The following is a 22964-nucleotide window of genomic DNA, read 5'->3' on the forward strand; positions in this document are numbered from 1 at the left end:
ACGTGCAACTATGAATTTGGATCTTGGGAAATTGCTAAGAGGCTTGCCCAGGAAGAGATATGTTTGGAAAGCAGTTGAAATAGGGCTTCAAGGCAGCCCTGATGGTGCAGTGGTTTAGCGCTGCCTGCAGCCCAGGGTGTGATCCTAGAGACCCGGGATCGAGTCCTACATCAGGCTCCTTGCATGAAGCCTGCTTCATCCTCTGCCTATGTCTCTGCCTCTCTCTTTCTCTGTGTCTATCATGAATAAATAAATAAAATCTTTAAAAAAAAAAAAAGGAAGAAAACAGGGCTTCAGAGTCTCAATGCATAAGTGAGGCCGTGCATATGCTGACTGCAGAGCTCATTTAGCAGAGAAGAAACACGAGCTGAAAAAGGCACGGCACAGTTGAGATTGGCTTAGAAGATTCTCATTCCTTCCTGTTCTCTTGCCCCTCTTTGGAGAACACAGCTTCATTCTCTGCGTTAAGTAAGTATGTAAAGACAGGGCACCTGGGTGGCTCAGGTGGTTGAATGTCTGCCTTTGGCTGGGGTTGTGATCTTGAGGTCCTGGGATGGAGTCCCACATCCGGCTCTCTGCTCAGTGGAGAGCCTGCTTCTCCATCTGCCTCTACCTGCTGCTCCCCCTGTTCCTGCTCTCTCTCTGTCAAATAAATAAATACAATACCAAAAAAAAAAGTAAGTATGTGAAGATACACCTCAGCCCCCAGATAGGCCAAAATAAGGACCCTATTCTATCCCAGCAATTCTAAGTTGTCTTAAGTATAGCCCAAAGCCAAAATAGGCTGACAGACTAAGGGCAATGGGTGTTCCCTTATTAAATTAAAAATTTGTGAATGGGGGGAATCCCTGGGTGGCTCAGCAGTTGAGCGCCTGCCTTTGGCCCAGGACATGATCCTGGAGACCCAGGATTGAGTCCTACATCAGGCTCCTTGCATGAAGCCTGCTTCTCCCTCTGCCTGTGTCTCTGCCTCTCTCTCTCTGTGTGTCTCTCATGAATAAATAAATAAAATCTTTTTTTAAAAAAATATTGTGAATGGGGCAGCCTGGGTGGCTCAGCAGTTTAGCGCTGCCTTCAGCCCAGGGCCTGATCCTAGAGACCTGGGATTGATCGATGGATCGAGCCTCACATCAGGCTCCCTGCATGGAGCCTGCTTCTCTCTCTGCCTCTCTCCATGAATAAATAAATAAAATATTTTTTAAAAATTGTGAATGGAAGGTAGATGAGAATTAGGTGATCTGTGCCTTAAGCAGAAGCTCCGCTGCCCCACCCTCGCCTTACACACACACACACACACACACACTCAGATGAGGCTTCCATAGTGGGCACCAAAATTCAATATCCCCAATACCAAAATGCCAATTGTTTTTCTTTTTTTTTTTTTTTAAGATTATTTATTTATTTATTTATTTGAGATCAAGAGAAAGAGAGAGCACGAGCCAGGAGTGTGGGCAGAGGGAGAGGAAGAAGCAGGCTCTCCACTGAGCAGGGAGCCCCTGATGCAGGGCTGATGCAGTGACCCTGGGATCATGATCTGAGCCTAAGGCAAATGCTTAAGCAATTCAGCCACCCAGGTACCCCCAGTAGTTTTTCAATGTGAGATAAGCATTCATTCATTTGCTTATCAAACATTACCTTAAATTTGAGAATTTACTCCAGCATCATAGCCTCTTGGAAATGCTTTGTGACGCCTCCTCAGGCTTATCTGATCAAAGAGCAGTTTCTTGGGGCTCTGTGCTCTTTTTTTTTTGGGGGGGGGGGCTCTGTGCTCTTATCACAGCATCCTGATGGAGACTGCTGTCCTCTCTGCTCCCTTAGACTCTAGGCCTCTGGATGTAGGGACAATGCCCTATTCAATGATGCTCACAAGATGGTGTTGAATTAATACTTAAGGTTCCATGCCATAATTTTTTAAGCAACTGGATGATTTATTAGAAGATGTAATAGAGGGCAGTTCCAGTAGCCCAGCGGTTTAGCACCTCCTTCAGCCCAGGGTGTGATATGGAGATCCAGGATCAAGTCCCATGTCAGGCTCCCTGCATGGAGCCTGCTTCTCCCTCTGCCTGTGTCTCTGCCTGTGTGTGTGTGTGTGTGTGTGTGTCTGTGTGTCTGTCATGGATAAATAAATAAAATCTTAAAAAAAAAAAAAAAGATGTAATAGAAAAATAAATAAATAAAAAGACCCTGTTCACAATAGCAACCCCAGTACAAAATACTCAACAAAATGCAGGGCATCTGTGTAATGAAACCCAATGAGAGATCTAATCCAAACTTTGAGATTTCACGGATCAATAACACTTCCAAAATATATTTTGTCAGCTTATACATCCATAAACAAGAAAAAAATTCAGTATCTCATCCTTTTTATAAAAAGAAGACCGTTAAAATGGTTAAAACCCAAAGAGTAGGGTGGGAGTAGAAGAATCTTGGGATCAAGGGCAGTCCTTTTGAAGGAAAGAATTTTGTTTTATAAGAAAGTCACAGTGCTCTCCTTGGTATCAGACCGTTGCTGGCTGGAGACTATGCCAGTCTGACCAGTGCTGCTTGGCAGACAGGTATGTGGGGGCCCTGGGCTGGAAGGAGACCCAAGTAAAGGGGAGACAGACCGTGGTCCTGCAGGAAAGACTGAATGAAGAGTGAGAATTCTTCCCAATGAATGAATCACCCAATTTCATGCAATTCCAGCTAGGATCCCTATAGGAAAAGGGTGTACTCTGAAAAAAATGATCCTAGAGTTCATTTTCTAAAAAAAATAAGAAAATATTACTAAGAAAAATATTACTGATCAAAAGAGTAATTGGAAACCTTCTTTGCCAGAAGGTAAAACATAGAAGTTTCTAAATAATTAAAATCTTGATATTAGATTAGATTAGATTAGATAAATAGATCAATGGGACAAGCTAGGTAGTCCTCCCTGCTCCCTTACACAGCCTGCTAGGTCTCTCCCAGAGCTGTCGGGTCACCACCAAACCCAGTCCCCAGGGAGGAGGGGCCAGAGCTCAGTAAGCTTTAGGCTGTTGATACCCTCAACCACCTGAAGTTGCCTGGATTTCTTCCAGAGTTGACTCTGGGGATGGCAAGATAGCCCACACGCCCCCCTCATGGTTCCCTTTTTTATCCCATGTTCCTCCTCCAGCAGTGCCTTCCTCGCCTGAGTGTCCCCACCCAGGACTCTATCAATCCCCTTCCATCTTTGGGAGGCAGCACATGGATAGAAAGCGCCAGCCTGAGAACCAGGAGTCCAGGGGTCTGTTCCAGCTCTGCCAATGACTTTCTGTGTGACATTGGACAAAGCTCATCACCTCTGTAGGTCAGCTACCCAACTATAAGATGATTAAGAATCCTTTCTGCCTTACTAACCATATGCTATTGTGCCAGGAAGGGAAAAGAATTTAAAAAAAAAAAAACTGGTAGCAGAATTCATTTTAGAAATTCAACTCTTATGGATCCCTGGGTGGCTCAACGATTTAGCGCCTGCCTTCCACCAGGGAGTGATCCTGGAGTCCTGGGATCGAGTTCCATGTGGGGCTCCTTGCATGGAGCCTGCTTCTCCCTCTGCCTGTGTCTCTGCCCCCTCCCCCCCGTGTCTCTCATGAATAAATAAATAAAATCTTTAAAAAAAGAAAAAGAAAAGAAATTCAACTCTCTTTAATAGGATACTATCCAGATGCTAATTTGGGGCTTAAAGGAGAGTTCCTCCACTCCCAAAGATATGATGAAAATAGATGAGCAGTGGTTGAAACTTGGCTACACATAGTATCAGTTGGAGAACTTTTTTTTTCACTTGGGGAACTTTTAAAACATAGCTTCTGAAACTCCACTCCTAGCCTAGTGGAGGCTGGCTAGATTCTGTTTCCTCTTCCTGAGTACCAAGGAAGACTACATTTCCCAAGCTCCTTTGCAACAATCCAGGGCCACGTGACTAGATTCTGGGCAATGGAAGCGGACTGACTGGCCTAGTCCATAATATTCCTGAGTAATTTCCTACATTCTATTCCTCTTCCATGACACCTGTGGAGCTTGTTCTTAAAGATGGTGATGTCAAAAATGGAAAGAGAAAAAAAAAATGGAAAGAGGCTAGATCCCTGAGTCATTGAGAGGAGTGCCACCTAATTCCCATCAAATATGATGTGAGCAAGAAATTAATAATAAAGCTGTGTTGGGGACACAGGTGGCTCAGTTGAAGAGCATGCGACTCTTGATCTCAGGGTCATGAGTTCAAGCCCCACTTTAGGTGCGGAGATTACTTAAAAATAAAAACCTTAGGGATGCCTGGGTAGCTCAGTCAGTTAAGCATCTGCCTTTGGCTCAGGTCATGATCCCAGGGTCCTGGGATCGAGCCCCATGTGGGGCTCTCCTACTCAGCTGGGAGTCTGCTCCCTCTCTGTCTGTGCTCACTCTCAAATAAATAAAATGTTTTTAAAATCTTAAAATAACAGTAACAATAACAACAATAATGATAAACAACTATGTTAGTTATAGTAATCAGCCTTTCCAGAACTTCTGACTTAATAGATCTGGAGTAGAATCCAGGAAATTATTTTTTCGTTTGTTTTTTAACCCTCAGGCAATTCTAATGGGCAGCCAGGATTGAGAACCACTAGATTAGGACAAAGATACAAGCGTGGGGTTGCTAGGTAAGATCATGACATATCCATTTTCCAAGGACACCTCGGAGACCGGAAGAAGGTGGTTCAAAAATGAGAGGAAGAGGGGCGCCTGGGTAGCTCAGTTGGTAGAGTGTCCAACCCTGGATCTCAGCTCAGGTCTTAATCTCATGGTCGTGAGTTCAGGCACTGCATTGGGCTCCACGCTGGGTGTGGAGCCTACTTTAAAAAAAAAAAGATGACATGAAGAGCAACACAGCAACACGGAGGGAGGCAGGAGCCAACTCCTCAGAAAAATATTCTGTGTGCTGGGAATGATCAGAGAACATTTCAGAGTTAGGGTATTTAATATTCAATTCTAAATTCTTGTCAGACCTGTTAGGTGAGAGACATAAGTCCTTGTGTTGTCTCCAAATCACCAGTGAAGTCGGCCCCACGTTCATCAGGAAATCAAAGAAAGAAAGCCAGTTCCACAGTTGGTAGTTGCGGGGGGGGGGGGGGGGGGGGGGGGGGAGAAGGGAAGAACTAAAGTCCCCTGCTGAGAATCCTCAGTGAACATTTTGGCCTCCCCTGAAGAATTCAAGGTGGGAAGGAAGGCTGATGCCTTAACTTTGAAAGATTTCACACACACACACACACACACACACACACACAAACACACACCCATAGTGACATCTAGGTGACATTTCAACCAGCTTTCTATGGCATGTATTGTTGAACGCCTAGAACCAATCCCAGCATTAGCACTGGGAGAGTCCATGACATTTTTATAAAGGATGAACCTAAGAAGTACAGGGACCAGGGCGCCTGGGTGGCTCAAATGGTTGAGAGTCTGCCTTTGGCGTGGGTCATGATCTCCAGGTCTTCAGACTGAGCCCCACATCAGAATCCCAGCTCAGCGGGAAGTCTGCTTCTCCCTCTCCCTCTGCCTCTCCCCCTGCTTGTGTGCATTCTCTCTCAATGAATAAATAAAAAATCTTTAAACACACACACACACACACACACACACACACACAAGGACCTGCTGAAGGCAAGTTCTGAATGAAGTGGCATGGACTAACCATGGAGTCCCTGAGTCCCCTGGCCCCCCACGAAGCTCACAGACTCCTGGACAAGCATTTAGAATGAGCATCTTCTGGGGACGGGGCATATGGAATGGTGGGATGGGAAATTTTGGAAGACGTCACTGGACACAAGACAAGTCACTCTGACATTCATTCCAGATCATCTGTGTTGGGCTCCCCACTCTCACCCTGTACCAAAGCCATCCTCCAGGCCCCAACCAAAGACAAATAGAGCCCAGAAGCCTTTGTTTTCACATTTAATCAAAGGAAAAGAAAGAAAACCAGTCAGAGCAAAAGCTGAGGGAGGGGAGAGGGGAAAGGCAACAGGGCTGGCACGGAGTGTGGACAATGCGGGGCAGAGTCCTCATTATCCCGAGGTTCCTCAAATGCAAGCGGCCAGGGAAGGAGGATAGGGTCAGAGAGGTAACATGGTGGGTGACACCTGTTCCGACCCAGCCCTGGGCCAGGGAGTGGGGCTTGTGTAGGGGAGGTAAGATGCAGTTCAGGGAGGGATGAAGACAGGAGAGGGGGGACCCAGCCCTGCCTCCAGGGCATCACTAGATGTGAAGGTGCCAGAACAGCATCAACACGGGAGATCTGCCCTACAGGGCCAGGAGCCAACTCCTCAGCAAGATGCCCAGCCCCCAGCTCCCTCCACCCCCATCAGAGCATGCTGTTTCCATCAGGGGACTTTGGAGGTTGACCAAGGGTTGGGGGGGCTGCATCTGAAGATGCCTTCTTTGCTTCTACTCCCAAGTGCCCCAGGTAAGGTGGGAACTGGCAAAGGATACCATTGCCTCTGACCAGCAGGAGAGCGGCAACCGGTTTTCCTCCCCCTCCTGGTCCCCTTGGGCTGTGGGTAAGGGTGATGCAAGGAAGAATTGAACTGAGGGAAAAGAGGAGTAAAAAGGCGAATGCATAGTGGATGCAGAGCTATGCAAATGAGATGGGAGCAGGCTTGACCTTGACATCTCATTTGCATATCTTATGCAAATGCAAATGAGATCCCTAATATAATAAATATATTTCTAACTTTGTAATAAATATTCTGTTTCTTCTCCCTCCCCTTCCCTAGGAAATGGGCACACAGTGGTTCAGGGGCCAGCTCGGGCTGAACCTGCAGCGAAGTCGGATCAGACACTCAGAGAACTGGGAAGCACAGGGGCAGGTGGTGGGGATGAGGGGGTGGTCCCTGCAAGGACAGGTTCACCCCAGACAGGCTCACAGAGAGGGACAAGGGCCAGATGCCTGGGGAAGTCGAGGACGGCATTCTTAAAAGAGATTCTCCTATTTTACACAATTGTCCTCCCCAAGGACTCAAGGGTGTCATTTAGGATGGGGTGACAATAGGAAAGGGGAGAAAGACATGGGGGGTCAAGACTCTGGAATCTGGAATAAGGGTTTCATAAGAAATGGGGGCTGATGGGGAACCCCCATAAAGGGCCCCAAAGAGTGACCTCCAAAGCAAAACAACCCTTCGCTTCTCCTCTCCCAAAACCAAGACTGACACACACGCTAACAGTACAGACACAGACCAGGTGCCCCAGCCTGTGGAACAGAAGCTGTGCAGGCAGGAACAGTGTGAATAGCGCCCCCTGGAGTTGAACAACAAGGAGCCGCCTAGAGCACAGATGTCCTCTGCCAGCCACATGCTCCATGGCCAGCTCACAAGCTCCCCTCTGCACGCATCCTCAGCCCCTCAAACACCCAGGCAGACCTGATGTGAGCGGGCCACCTGGACCCCTCCAGAGAGACCAACATGGACAATGGTCACAAACAGGGAGCCCAGATGTGCCCCATCGTGGGCCATGGTCAGTAGTAGAAGGCTCCCTGTCACACGGCTCAGGCTTCAGCTCACCCCTACCTTCGCTGAGCCCACCAACCCCTGCTGACCTTGCCCTGCGGGGAGCAGAGCTGACCTGTCCGGGGCACATCAGAGAAGTCTGTGGAGAGACTTCGGCAGTGAAAAGCTGTGGATGAGGGAAGGACAGGGCAGGGTCCACGTGTAGGACCCCGCCTCATTACAAGGGAGCTGGGACGGCACTGCTCCCTGGCTGTGGTAGCTGGCTCGTGCTTTGGCTCCTCCAGCCTTCAGGATGGCACCAGGCTGGCACCATAGCCCAGGACTGCTTGGCTACTGGGACCATGTGGAAACAGCCCAAGGCCTGCTCCCAGGCCACAGGGGTGAGAGGTGGGAGGAGCCCAGGAATGGAGAGGGTGTTACTAGTCCAAGGAGAAAAGGTGACTGGAGAGAGGTGGCAGGGGGCAGTGTACCTACCGACCACATGGCCCCATAGCGGCTTTTCTCTTCTCTGGACTGAGCATTACAGAGGTGACCCTGACACACTCCTGGGCACAGCCTGGCCCTCAGAGAGGGACATCTGGAGGCCAGTGGGCATCGGGAGTGGGCAGCACCTGGGCACAGAGGTACCCCATGAACACCCACCACCTTGGCAGTACACGCATCTGTGCTGAAGCCAGATTAGGCCCTGCTAGGAGCCGTCACCCAGGGAGAGCCAGACCACCAGGGATCAGGGCTAAGGATCAGGGCTGGGGGTCATGGCTGGGGAAGGGGATGAATTCAGGGTTCTGGGGCACAACCCAGAGGGGTGAGGTCCACATGAACAGTCTCAGTACACCCAGCTGACGGGCACCCACTGGGGCTCCGTCCGAAGCTTCTCCATGGCAGCCTGGAGCTCACGAAAGGTCCTCTCCAGGTTGGTGTTGACCAGGCTGAGGTCGAAGTAGTGCCCGTAGCCCCTCTGGATGCGGCTGCTTTCCTCCACTGTCCTCCTCAGGTCCGCCTCCTGCTGGCACAAGGGGACCTCCCAGCTATCAGTGTCCCCATCACCCCATCATCGGGGGAAATCTGCCACCTCCCCTCTCTATTGCCCTCCCCAGAGCCCAGCCAGATGGGGTACTGACTCCCTGGCCAGGGACACAGGAGCTCCTCCCCACACAACCCAAGACAGCTCTCCTGCAACCACGGACAGACAAATGGGTGAAAAGAGGAAGGAAGGATATAACCTTTGGTGCATGCCAAGCATGGCACTAACTGCATTGCAACCCACATAATCTTCACTACAGCTCTGCAAGGTGGGGCTAATTATTCCCAATTTCTAACAGAGAAAGTTGAGATACAGAGAGGTCACCTGGTTATCAGCAGCACAGAACCTGCCTCACTCCAAAGTCAGTACTCACTCCACTCTGACCAGGCGCCCTTACCTCTGCAGCCTGAGAAATGCTTCCCAAGAGTGCCACTACTAGGGCAATCCCAGGGGCTGGGGGGCCACCAACCAACACCCCACACCTAGTCAAAGCTGGCCAGCTTGCCAGGCAGGGCTGGGAAGGGAACTTTGAATGCTGATTTAAATAAGCCAAGGTGGAAGCTCTAGGGCTAGTCCAGCCTTGTCCCAGTGGCCCCAGTTGTCTATGTTTGTGGCCAGGGGACTTCAGTAGGGAGCCCAGCCCAGACAGTCCTTCTCAGGGCACAAGCGGAGCTCTGACCTGGGGCCGGAGAACTGCAGTACCAGGTGTGGCCAGCAGATGGACCCCTGAGCTCAGAGTTCCGCAAACCCTACAACTACCGGGGAAGGCTGTTCAAGGGGCTGGTGGGGAGGTAGGTGCCCTGGGGTCTTGTAACACCTGACTTGAAGCCTCTTCTCCAAGCTCTGCCTCCTCCCTGTTGCTAAGTCATCCTCTGGCCAGCCTTCCAGTCTCCAGCTTCCTCCTTCCCTTCAGACTTTCCCTCCAGCTGTAAACAACCTGAGCCCACCTGACCCATTCTGCCCATACATCTCCCACTGGCCCTCTGGATTCCCTTTGGCAAGCACTCTGTCCCCACAGAATGGACAAAGCTGTGGGCGTGGCAAAAGCTCCCGCACCCCAGGCTAGCCATATCCCTGACTCTGTGAGACTTTGGGCACTTCACTTCCTTGCTCAGACCTGTTTCCACGCCTATCAAGTGGGAATCGCAAGTCCAACCTCACTAGTACCTAGGGTAGGCTCCTCTCCACTTCCCCAACACCACCTTCTTCCCCTCATCAGCTCTAGCCTGTCCTCTCCCCCAAGGCAGCCACCAGACTCCTCCCACTGCACGTCAGAGCCCTCACCGTCAGAGCCCTCACCGTGAGTTGCTTGGTGGACACCCCACTCTCCACTGCAGCCCGATTCATGGCCCGTAGGGTCTCAAAGTCAGGGGCCTCAATGAACACCACATAAGGGACAAATTCAGCTGTTCTCAGCACTTTCACTGCCTGCAGGAAAAGAAGGGGATGGGGGAGTCTATCCCCACGGACATCCTAGAAGGTGGGGGGAAGGCTAGCTGGGGGAACAGCTACCTGGGCATGGTGCAGAAAGGGTACCTGGGGTCCCAGGACCTGAGTCCTGAAGATGAACAGTAGAAGAACAGCTGGTAGGTGGCTGGGGACTGGAAAACTAGAGACACCTAGAGGAGTGGGGGGCCTGGGACGCTGAGAAAGAGGTTCTAGGTGGGTTGGGTCCCTAGCAGTAGTTGAGGGGTTCCATGGCGGCTGCTTGGGAGACCAGTGCCTGGAGATCTGTGGGGAGTGCTGGGGGAGCAGCAGAATGTCCAGAAGGGATGTGGGCAGGATGAGAACAAGTAGGCTGGGGTAGTACCTGGGGGTTGACATCCAGCACGCACACCTTGCCGGCAGCAACCACACCCCGGATGGAGTCAATACGCGTGCCATACAGGTTGCCCTCGTATTCCCCATGTTCCAAGTAGCGCCCAGCACGGATGTCAGCCTCCATCTCGCTGCGGGACACAAAGCTGTAGCCCTGGCCTTCCCGCTCTGAGTCTTTGGGCCTCCGGGATGTGTCTGGGGGGGAGGGGCTGAATGAGCACAGGCAGGCTGCACCACCTCGGACACACGCCCATGGGTCCTGTGGCCCCTCCACTCCCCAGCATGGCTGCCTTCCCACACACGTACCCTCACCCTCCCCACTGGCACGCACACAGATCGGAGATGTCCATAGTGAGAGGACCTTCAGGGTTCATTGCTCCAACCCAGTGCTCTCATATGGGGGGCTGAGGCCCAGAGAGGGCAATGTGCACACCAAGGTCAAGCAGATCTGGGCTCAGCACTCAGGTTCCTGCTTCCCAACCAGGAGCTCTCACCACCCCCTGCTTCTGTCACCAACAAGCCCTGTCTTCCACAAGGCTACATGAGGCCCTGTTTCACATGGGTTCCCGACTGGGCTTTTAGCAAGTGGAACATGAGAGACGGAATGGCAAGGCTTGCCCAGCCCACCCAGGCCGCAGTTGCAAAGGACCGCTTCCCAAACCTTCTCCAGCCTGCAGTTCCCCCATCACCCGCAGAGGGTGCACCCCCACACCTCATCCAAAAGTACTGCTTGACTCAATGCCCAAGCAGAGGCCCCCCCCTACGTGGACCCAGCCCTGGCCCCCAGGGCAGCCCCTGCTCTTTGCTCCCCACCCAGCAGGGCCAGGCTCCCACTCACAGGGCACCGTGGTGCCGTATCGATCTGGATCCCACATGATGAGCTTGTTCTTCAGGCTGCGCCGGCCTACACCCTGAGCTCCGATCAGCACCAGGGTTTTCCGGCGGAAGGGAGGCATGCGGGCCACCTCTTCATAAATGAGCAGCTCATGGCGGTCAAACTCTGAACACAGGGAGACAGCGTCATCAGGCTACTCGGGTGGCATGGGTGGGGCCAGGGGCCAAGGATTAGAGGGCTGGGGCCAGGGGCAGTGGAGAGAAGGAGGCAAGGCCTAGGGACCTGACTGGCAGCATCAGCACCAGGACAGCATGTGCACCAGTCAAGGCAGGTGGAGGGAGTGGGCATGCCATGTTGGAACAGGACAGGGAAGGGGCCTCCAACACCCACCTGCATTCTTGGTAGTCAAATACATCATCCGCTTCTTTTTCTTTCCTGAAAGGCTGCCACATAGGGTCCCTGGCCACACAGAGATGGGCAAGTGAGGCCAGGCAGGCTTGTGTCAGATCCCAGATTAGGGGTTACATGGGGGACCCTCCTACCTGAGGTGGGTGTCAGTTCCAGGTCCCGTTTGACAAAGGCTTTCCGCTTCTCCTCCAGCAGCTGGCTGGGGATGAGCCCAGCGCTGCCCCCTTCTACATGGCATGCCTGAAATGGACATGGGACCAAGATCTGCCTGAGTGAGAAGATACTTTCCCCAGGCCCTCACCACCCACCCACCCCCAACCCCCAACAAACCACAGCTGGAGACAGACACAGAGGACTCACCTGCCACCAGTTAGCGTCATCCTGGTTTACAATCTGCAGTAAGTCCCCAGCACTGAAGCGCAGGCCCGCTTCCTTGCAGGGGATGAGGCTGTCTCTTGCAGGGTCATAGTCAAAGTGGCATTTCACAAACACCTGCATGGAGGATTAGAGAAGCGTCAAGGGAAGAAGGGAAGGCTGGAGGGCAGTACCCTTCTCAGCCCAGCCCCCCTCCACCACTTCCCCCTCTTGAGGGAATGGGGTGTGTCACCCAGTCCACATCTTCCTCCTACCCTGATGAAAGAGGCTTTGGCACTGCCCCTCTCGAGGAATGATGCCCCCAGACCCACCCGGCCACTTCTCTGGTACCAGCCTCCCTTTCCATCTAGAACAAAAGGACTCAAGAGTGATGGGGCCTCTGCTCAGGCCTGGGGCCAGGGACTCATCCCCTGAGGAGAAGGCAGGATCGCTGGGGAAGGGACACAATCCTGGCACCTAATGCAGGATCCCTCAGTCCACCCACACCCTCCGCTTGGAACAGGGGGGCCTGGCAGATGACGAGGGAGCCAACAGGAGAAGGGAGACTTCAGCCAGATCCCCATCGTCCACCAACCAGGCGGCAGCCCTACAGGCCACGCCGCAGCCTGACACTGCGCATGCGCGCACCCAGTACACTTAGGCTGGTCTAGGGCTGCCTTGAAACAGGTGCTCACATGTATATCCCAGGCCTTAAATGTGCGCATGTCCCTCACATGTGCGTATGAGTGCCCAAGACTGGGGCTAATGCACGAGCATGTGGGAGATGGGGCCTCCCACCCCGGGCCTGTGACCCTGGCAGCTGCCTCCTGGCCCTCGGGCCGGAGGGATCCACCTGGCGGGGCAGATGGGGCTCCTGGTAGCTGGGCAGGATCTTGAGGATGACGCTGCCGCTGGCACTGCGTAGGAGCTCCTGCAGCGCACGAGGGTCGCTGCCCACAGGCTGCCCGTTCACCTCCTTGATGATATCACCCACGTGCAGCAGGCCTTGCTGAGCCACCATGCCCCCGTGCAGAATGCGTGCAATCACCAGCTCACCGCCCTCCACACGGAACGTCACGCCCTGGGGGACAGAGAGCAGGTATGATGAGGCCCCAGATGCTCCAAGCCAGAATCTTCAGATGGGTCTCCTAGAAGCCCCGCCATTCCCATCCTCATCCCCTCCACCCCGGCCTCGCAGAGTCCTCCTCTCCCATCTTTCTGCCCAAATTCTTCAGTTAGAGGGGCATTTGTGGAGGGAGAGGGGGGCAGAGTGGAGAGGGTTCTGGTACATGTGTGCAGCTCGGATGCACCGTGTCTGTGGTCTCCTGGGGCTGCATGGGCCCGTCCCTGGGCAAAGCTGGTCCCATCTTGGTCTTCAGCCCTTTCCTGACCAGCTTTGGTCCCCACTGGTTATTCTCAGTGCCCTCCCCAACCCCAGATCCCACCTCCAGCCCTGCCTAGCAGCCTCACCAGATGCTCTCCAGCAGTCTTTCGGATGCCCACCATGCGTACTGCGTCTGGAGGTACTGGCTGGTTGCTGAAGGTGGGGTCCAGGCCAGGGCTGGGGGGTGGTGTCTCATAGGTTTTTGAGGCCACAGAGTCATGGGTCTCCAGGAGGGACTGAGGAGGCAGTGGAAAGAGAGGGACCATGTCCCATGGTCCCTTCCCATCCCTGCTGAAACGTCCTGCCAGCCCCCATCTGGGCAGCCTGCCCCAAACACCACCCCACCCCAGAGCAGGAACCTGGAAGTGAGGCTCCTGGAGGATCCGGGCCAGCTCTGCGGCTGTGCTGCTCTGCTCTGCCAGCTGTGCCAGGTCCCGAAGGATCTCCTGCACCAGCTCCAGGTTGTTATCCCGCACCGCCTCCAGCTTGGTCTCCTCCAGCCGCTCGTGCGCCTGGAGGGTAAGGACAGAACAGGTGACACCTGAAGCTCCCTGAGAACCCTAGGGTACCAAATACTGTCCCCTACCAGCTCAGATCCTGACTTCAGACTTCACCCTCAGCATTACATCAGATCCTCACTCACCCAGACACAAGCACGCTCGCTCATGTGCAGACACACCTTGCTGTTTCCTTATTTCCCCAAAATGAAGACTAGGATCCAGTTTATGGAAGGGAAAATACAAAGGACAATCCTTCATTCCCATCCTCTTGTCACAGAGGGCCATTAAAATGATCAAGCTGTCCCCAGCACCACCACCACCACCCCACCCCCCAGGACCTTATAAGCATGTGAATTCAAGGACAGCTTCTTCTACCTGACATCATGGTCTTGGGCATCCTGTAGCCCAGGACGAGGAAGCCAGGGAGGTGGAGGTCACAGGGACCCAAACTTGGGTCTCCAGACCTTGAGGCCAGTGCTCCCAGTGAGGGAGGGGATAAGAAATCAACACAATTGACCTTTGAGCAACATCAGCATTAGGCACACCAACCCTGCACAGTCAAAAAAAATCCATATGTAACTTTTGACTTCATGAAAACTTAATTACTAATAGCCCACTGTTGACTGGAAGCCTATGGATAACATAAAAAGTTGGTAAACCATATCTTCTATGTTCTATTATTATATACTGTATGTTCTATTATTATACACTGTATTCTTAAAGTAAACTAGAGAAAAGAAAATATTAAGGAAAATATATTTACAGGACTGTACTATCTTTACTGAGAAAAATCCACACATAAGTGAACTCACACAGTTCAAACCCGTGTCATTCAAGGGCCAATTGTCCATGGTATCAAGAGAAGGCACTGTACCTACTTGTTGCTCTACTGACTCTGGACTTTATGACTTTATTTATGCTTCAAAAAGGGGAAAGGAAGCTTTCACCAGAGACCAGCCCAGCTGGGACAGTTATGTTAGTTGGGTCAGGAAGTAAGGAGTGCTATTTCAGGGATATAAGTGAAGACTTTTTTTTCTCTGAGTCATTTGAAAAATAAATCACTTCACCCCAGAGTACTTCAGCCACACATCACCTAAGAACACACAGGAGATCTGCCACATTGACAAAATACCATTATCACACGCAAGAAGTTCAGCACTGACACACTGATATCATATCATCTAATAGTCCTCTATTTAAATGTTAGCTATTGTCCCAAAAATATCCTTATCGGTTCCTTGTTGTTGTTCTTTCTCTGATGGACAATCTCATCAAGGACCATGTGTTACCTTTGGTTGTCACATCTTTTTATTCCCTTTCATCTAGACCAGATCCCAGTGGCTTTTGCTCTTTCGGGACATTTTACAGTTCAGGCAGGTAGTTTGTAAAATGCCCCACAACTGGATCTTCTGATAGTTTCCCCATGATTAAATTCAGGCCAATCATTTTGGCAAGAGTTCTAAACATAAGTGATCTTGTGTCTTTCCCATGCCTTGAGACCATGTGACTATTCTGCTCCCCAACAATCTTTCACTGATGAATTTAGCATTTATTCATAACTCCTGCGTAAATCAAAAAAAAATTTTTTTAACAGGGGAGTGTGGGAAGGAAGAGGGAGAGAGAGAGCCCCGAGCAGGCTCCCTGCCCAGCACAAAGATGGACGCAGGACTGAATCTCATGACCCTAAGATATGACCTGAGCTGAAATCAAGAGTTGGACACTTAATCGACTAAGCTACCCAGGTGCCCCAGTCAGTTCTTAAATGGGAGGTTGCAAAATGGTGATTTTCTACCTCTGTTACTACTTCTACATTTACTAGTTGGCATTCTACTATAAGAAAGAGCTTGTCCTTTCCCTCTCCCACCCCTCCTCCCTCTTGCCTATACCCCCCTCTCTGTCTCACTATGGATTCTTTTCACTCTGTATTCTAAACCATCACCATCACTATCTTCATTGTCTCAATTTATCCCAGATTTGTGCAGTGGGAGCCCCAAACACACCTGTGTCCTTTTGACATCTCCCCATCAGTCCTTGAGCACCTTCTTCCTTCTGCCACAGGCTCATCCTGTACTTTCCCTATCCCAGGTCTGGGTTCAACAATTTCTCCTAGGAATTCATATTCCTTTCGGCAGGGAATTTAGAAACCAAGATGAGGGCAGTTGGTACTCAATGCTTCTGGGGTGTCACTTCTTTAAAAGCCATTAATCAATACTGATTGTTCCAACTAAAATCTAACTGCAGGATTTTCCTCATCTTCTCCCATTCCATATTTGTACCTCCCTTCTCCCTCAGTGAGAATTTGTTTCCCAATAACATTTAATATATTTACTTATTTGTTCTGTCCTATAATATTCAGAAAGATTTCAGAATTGCTGAACTACTGCTACTACCTATCACAAACTTAAGAATCAAGATTTATCTACAGTTCTTTTTGTTCTCAGAATAGACACTTACAGCATTAATGGGAATGTTCTATATCTGTGCTGCCCAATGTGGGAGCCACATGTGGCTGTTGAGCAATATGATAAGTACAACTGAGAAACTGAATTTTTAATTTTATATCAGCATTTGGGTTATTTTCATTTTAAGTATTTAAATAAATACATGAGGCTGGTGGCTAAGAATATATCTCACATCGGGTATAAAGTCAGAAGATTGTGAGCAAAAGTTATTAGGGTTGGGATGCCTGGGTGTCTCAGCGGTTGAGCATCTGCCTCTGGCTCAGGGTGTGATCCTGCTCTGGGGATCGAGTCCCGCATGGCACTTCTTGTAAGGACCCTGCTTCTCCCTCTGCCTATGTCTCTGCCTCTCTCTGTGTCTCATGAATAAATAAAATCTTTTTTAAAAAAGGTATTAGGGTTAATTTCCTTTTCTGGGAGCACCTGGGTGGCTCAGTGATTGCATATCTTCCTTGGTCTCAGGTCATGATCCTGGGGTCCTGGGATCAAGTCCTGCATTGGGCTCCCCACTGGAAGCCTGCTTCTTCCTCTGCCTGTGTCTCTACTCTAGAGGTAATAATTTTCATTAGTTCTGGTTTATTCTATTTCTTTTCACAAAAATAAGTAAATATTTCTCTTTTTTACATAAAAGCTAGAACACTATACACACTCTTTGATTCCTTGAGGTTTGTTTGTTTGTTTAATTGGCTTGGTTTGGTTTTTTTTTTTGTTTGTTTTTTGTTTTGTTTTGTTTTGTTTTTTGTTACTTAACGATATGCCCTGGAAATCACTCTATGCTGCTATGTGGAGATCTTCCTTATTATTATTTTTAGTTACTATATTTGACTTACTGTGTAACATAATTTATTCAACCAATCCTATGGGTATTTAAGCTGTTTCTAATATTTTACTATTGCAAATAAAGCTGCAGTGAATAACTCAGCACAGCTATTGTCTATCTGTAGAGAAGCCTTCCATGTCAACTCCTGGATAAAGCAGGAGATACAAGTATGATTTCCTTAGATATTGACAACCCCCTTCTATGGGACTTGGGCTGCTTTGTCCTTTCACCAGCATTGGATGAGAGACTTCCCTGAAACCTTGCCCCCGAAATGTCTGCCAATCACGTGGATGAGAAACAATCTCTCAGTGAGACTCGGTTTCCATTTTGCTTATTGAGTGAAGCTGAGCATCCCTCCATATGTTTAAGAGCCATCTTTATATCTTCTCCTGTAAATTGTCTCCTGCCAATTTTTCTATCAGGTCTTGTTTCTTTTTTTCTTTTTCTCATTTTTAACATATTTTCTATTTTGGAAAGATAAGCCCTTTATCTGTGATACCTCTTGCAAATATTTCCCTTCTAGCTTGTCTTTTGATTCTGCTTATGGCTTTTTGTCAATACAAAAAAATTTTAACTTAGTTAAATTTATTAATACATGCATCTGAATTTTAAGGCTTTGTTTAAGTGGGGGGGGGGGCGGGGGGCTTTCCTCACACACAGATCCATGTTTTCTTCTAGAATATATGTGGTTTATTTTTTTCACATTACATCTCTTATCTGCTTTGAGTTTATTCTGATGTATGGCATAAGTATGGATCTGCTTTGATGTCTTTCTAAATGACAATCCAGGTATCCTAATACCATTTATTAAAAGTCCATCAGAAAGTTATTGTTTAATTTTCTTTTTTTTTAATTTTTTATTCATTTATGATAGTCACAGAGAGAGAGAGAGAGAGAGAGAGGCAGAGAGAGAAGCAGGCTCCATGCACCGGGAGCCCGACGTGGGATTCGATCCCGGATCTCCAGGATCGCGCCCTGGGCCAAAGGCAGGCGCCAAACCGCTGCGCCACCCAGGGATCCCTATTGTTTAATTTTCTATGTGTGGGGCAGCCCTGGTGGCTCAGTGGTTTAGTGCCGCCTTCGGCCCAGGGCCTGATCCTGGAGTCCCAAGATCGAGTCCCACGTTGGGCTCCCTGCATGGAGCCTGCTTCTCCCTCTGCCTGTGTCTCTGCCTCTCTGTCTCTCATGAATAAATAAATAAAATCTTAAAAAAAATTTTTTTTCTATGTGTGATGATGGTAGTATGATTTTTTTTTAAGAATATTTATCTTTGGAAAAAAAAAAAAGAATATTTATCTTTGGGATGCCTGGGTGGCTCTGCAGTTGAGCATCTGCCTTCAGCTCAGGGAGTAATCCTGGGGTCTGAGGATCGAGTCCCACGTCGGGCTCCCTGCGAGGAGCCTGCTTCTCCCTCTGCCTGTGTCTGCCTCTCTCTCTGTGTCTCTCATGAATAAATAAATAAAATCTTTAAAAAAATTTTTTTTCTATGTGTGATGATGGTAGTATGATTTTTTTTTTAAGAATATTTATCTTTGGGATGCCTGGGTGGCTCTGCGGTTGAGCATCTGCCTTCAGCTCAGGGCGTGATCCTGGGGTCTGAGGATCAGTCCCACGTCAGGCTCCCTGCGAGGACCCTGCTTCTCCCTCTGCCTATGTCTCTGCCTCTCTCTCTCTCTGTGTCTCTCATGAATAAATAAATACAGTCTTTAAAAAAAACAATATTTATCTTTTAGCTATATGTACTGAGATACAGATGAAATTATGTCTGAGATTTGCTTCAAAATAACTTAGGAAAGAGGGATGTAGGTGGAGGTATGGATAAAACAAGATTATTCATGAGTTGTTACATGTTGAAGTAAAGTAATGGATGATGCGAGTTTGGAAGACATTTTTGAAATTTTCCATGATAGAAAGTTTTGCAAGCCCATGAGATGGGAAGATTTTAATAACACCTCACAGGGATATTCTGAGGATTCAGTGAGATAGTGCCTGGCACTTAACAGGTGCTCAATAAAGACTAGCTTCTTTCTGTCTTCTCTTCCCCAAACAGGGGTGAAGATCATCACACATCGGGGGAGAGGCATGTTAGCCCCACAGTGACCTAAACCGTCCTCTGGCAGGTGTGCAGCATTTCAGACGTACTCCCACAGCCTGGATGGGCATAGCCCTCCTGCTGGGGGAACAGACAATTGAAGTGGCAAAGAGTAGCACTCAGGAACCAGCTACACCCTGAGGTTCTTCTGACATTAGAGGCATGCCTCGGAAGGTTCCACCAAAACCTATGTGATCCTGTCATTTAGTTCAGCACAGCCCACCAAGCTTCAGTTACCAGCATTTAGGATGATGCTGGGAGCCCAGCAACTATGTTTCAAGAATAAACAAAGGCACTCAGGGACACGACCATCTTACCATGGCCTGGTAACATGAGCACAAAGGTCACCCATTTCAGCATCTTCTGCTCCACTGATGGGGAAAACAAATGTCCCTAGGAGCTGTCACCTAACTAAGCCGAAGCCAGGGCCACTCCCAAGCTGCTTACCTCCCATCTCTGACTTAATGATCCTTCCCTGCAGGCTGGTCCATTCATCCTCCTGTGGCTGCCCTGGGCTTCTTACCCACAGATATAAAAGCACAGCTCTCCAAGCTCAACCCTCACAGCCCAGAGGAAAATTTAAGCATCCAATCATCCAAAAACGAAAGAAACACTACAGCAGGATGATCTAAACAGCTGAGTGACCAGTGCTAAGAACACCTAACATGTACTATAATTTGCAACACACTTTTCTGGGACTTTGAAAACCCAGAAGTGGATGAACCCTATCCGTGTTTCATGATATTGGTTTGCTCATGGCTTCTTTTTAGTGAGTTGGTAGTGAATTAGACATTTTTGTAGTAGCATAACAGGGATCTAAGAACTCACCACTCAAATCATAAATGAGGATCTTGGCAATATCCTACATCTAAAACCACATGCACCATCCACCCATCCACTCCCAGAAATCACCATCTTGATTCCCTGTGATCATCATGCTCTAGCTTCCCATTTTACAGTTTTATTGTATTTCTGTATTGTACATATTCCTAAAACTAATACCATTTTTAGTTATTTTTACCTTTTTTTAAACAGCAGGGAATTGTGCTATACATAATTCCTGGGGACCCGATTTTTTTTCACTTAACATTAGTAAGTGAAAAATTATTTTCCGTACTATTTTTTTTTACCCACTATTACTTGGCTAAGAATTACTCTCATTTTTCATTTCACTTTGTTTCACTTTGTTTCACCTACTAGTTTTCACTTAATATTATTCTTCTATAATTCATTCTTTTCCCTCCCATCATGGTCGTTCATTTTAACCACTATATTATATTCCATTTGTGCGATTATGCCACATTTTATTCATCTCCTCTCCTGGGTGAGAGCAGCTGGGTCATGTCAGGTTTTTGCCATTGTGAATGGTGCTGCTATGAACATTCCAGTCTGTATCTCCTGGTGCACGTGTAAGAGTTTCTCCCGGGAACAAAATGGCTGGGCCATGGGTACATCTATGCTCAATGGTAAAGCAGCATATTTGCAAAATATCTCATTTAAACATCACAATGACCCTGTGAGATTAGTAGTCTCAAGGCCATTTTCACAATAAAGTATCTGAGGCTTGAGTGGGTCAAATGAATTCCTTCACAGTCCACAACTCATTGGTGTACAGCAGGGATTCTGGTCAAAGTTTCCTGACTCCTGAGCGCCTCCACTGCTGTGGTGCCACTATCCAGGCACTTATTTTTAGAAAGCATGCTCTTGGTACGTGCACACCCTGTAGTATTAGATGCACCAGGCCCCACTACCAGGAGAGTGGTTTTGAATTTCTGTGGGAACTATTTGTTGAATTCTGCTCGGAAAATCATCTTTGGCACAGCAGGGACTCAAGTTTATTCTAGACCAGAAGACTGGACCAAGTACACAGCTGGCTAATGGTGCAGCTGGTGCTTGAACCCCAATCTATCAGCTCCTGATCCACAGCTGTAAGCAGACTGCAAAAGCAGAAATGCCACACAGCCACTTCTTAGAGAGCTCTTCCCTCTGCCCTCCCACTCCAACCTCTCTGATCTTGCAGAAGACAAGGAATTCTCATTTGAAGCCTAGGCTCATAATTAAATAGCTCAAACACTGGAAAAAAAAGTCCCAGAGAATGGTGTGCCAGAAGGTAAAGTGACTCTTCTATCTGGAATTGACAATGTAATTTGTTTGGGTCCATGGGACATTAGCAAACGTGATGCAAGCAGAGGACTGGAAAATGCTTGAGACTTGGGGCTTGTCTTCCCATGCTGCTGAGACTGGACCCCTCCCTAGAAGATGAGAGACCACACCTAGACATCACAGACCACATCCTAGACATCACAGCCTTCCCACCAGAGACACCAGCCATGTGAATGGGAATGTCCTAGAACACCTTGCCCTAACTGAGCAAAGCAATCTAGACCAGAAAAACTACCCAAGCCATCAAAAAGATCATGAGACATAAAACATGGTTGTTTTAAGCCACTAAATTGTGGGTGGTTTGTTACGCAGCAGAAGCTGGATGATATACTGAGCTCCCCACCACTGTAGCTTCCATTTGTCATGTTTCTTGGTCAGAGTCTCTATTTCAGTGACCTCCCCCACCCACCTCATCCTTCATTCTTCTAGGACACTATCTTGCTTTGCCAACTCTCTCACCCTGGCCTTATCACAGGAGTGGAGTCCTCCCAGTGAACTCCGGTCCAACGGCCAAGACTGCTTCGTAACAACTCCTTATGATTTGAAAAGCATTTCTACATCTATGACTTTCCCCATCCCCACCATGACTCTGAAAGAGAGACATCTTTATCCCCACTTTTCAGAAGAAATAACTAAAGATTATCAGACACACTAAAACCACACAGCCAGCCAGTGACTCTTCTGACTCCAAATCCTATGTTCTTTCTACCTCGTGTCATATGGATTAGATCACAGGCCTTCCAGCTGGCAGATGTCCCCACTGTAACGGTTTGCCTGAATTTCTGAATGTCACTTGACTTGGATTCCTCACCTTAGCCTTGCCTGTTGTTGGAACACCTGCTGCTGGATCCAGATGTCACCCGGTTGTTAGGGCTGCCACCTGTTGTCTGCAGCCAACCCCCTGGATTTACGATCCGTTGGCCAGATTTGACTTCCTTCCAGAGCCTTTACCCTCTGGGTTTGTCCCCTCAGGCCCAGAGAGGAGCGGAAGGAGCCCTTCCCATGCTATCTGCACAGCCCCAGAGGAAAGGCAAGCTTCCCTCCACAGGAGGAAGAGAAGGAGATTAATAGTTACTCCAGGCAATTCCAGCTTGACTACTCCTGAGTGGATGGGCCACTGCACCAGGAGAACCAAGCTTTTGCAACTAGATCTTTGATCCAAGTGCTTCGTCTGTTAGGTTAGAAACGTATCTCTGTACCTATAATCACTAAAATTAATGAGGAGTGAAAAGTAAGTCCTGTTGTCCAAAGCAAGTCATGTGGTCAAGCCCAGACTGAAGAGTGGAGAAACTCTATCTTTTGATGAGGGAAGTGACAAAATTCCATTGCAGAGAGTCACATGTACAGGGACGGGAGCAATTCTTACTGAGCTCAGACAGGCCTTTACGGAGATAACACTTCTTGCTCCTCTCACAGCTCGATGGAGAGAAGCCACAGGGTGCCCTTAGCCCATCAGCCTCTTATTGGGAGTCTCAGTATCAAAGAAAGGTCCATGCTACCTTTTCTTGTGCTTTATGCATCTAGAAGCCTCCTGGGAATCCTTGGGGAGGCAATTCTGACCAGCTCATCTCTAAGAACAATTCTGGAGAAGGGAGTTGATGTTTACAATCTGATCCACTCATCAATAACTTC

The 22964-nt window shown here is 48.9% G+C and overlaps 1 protein-coding gene across 5 annotated transcripts in view; it reads right to left on the reverse strand.

Moving 5' to 3' along the window:
- Positions 1-5915: 5915 nt before the first annotated feature.
- MPP2 (MAGUK p55 scaffold protein 2) overlaps positions 5916-22964 on the reverse strand; it is a 28422-nt gene continuing 11373 nt past the window's right edge. For all 5 annotated transcript variants that reach the window (XM_072780775.1, XM_072780773.1, XM_072780774.1 and 2 more), the window contains 10 exons: positions 13658-13810; positions 13385-13534; positions 12768-12995; positions 11921-12052; positions 11695-11800; positions 11543-11611; positions 11156-11317; positions 10310-10512; positions 9799-9927; positions 5916-8478 (listed from right to left, as the gene is read on the reverse strand). In XM_072780775.1, the coding sequence (XP_072636876.1) occupies positions 8302-8478; positions 9799-9927; positions 10310-10512; positions 11156-11317; positions 11543-11611; positions 11695-11800; positions 11921-12052; positions 12768-12995; positions 13385-13534; positions 13658-13810 (1509 nt within the window). In that variant the 3' untranslated portion in view covers positions 5916-8301. The remainder of the gene's footprint in view (positions 8479-9798; positions 9928-10309; positions 10513-11155; positions 11318-11542; positions 11612-11694; positions 11801-11920; positions 12053-12767; positions 12996-13384; positions 13535-13657; positions 13811-22964) is intronic.

The sequence above is a fragment of the Canis lupus genome, chromosome 16, assembly GCF_048164855.1.
Source record: "Canis lupus baileyi chromosome 16, mCanLup2.hap1, whole genome shotgun sequence".
NCBI classification, from domain to species: domain Eukaryota; kingdom Metazoa; phylum Chordata; class Mammalia; order Carnivora; family Canidae; genus Canis; species Canis lupus.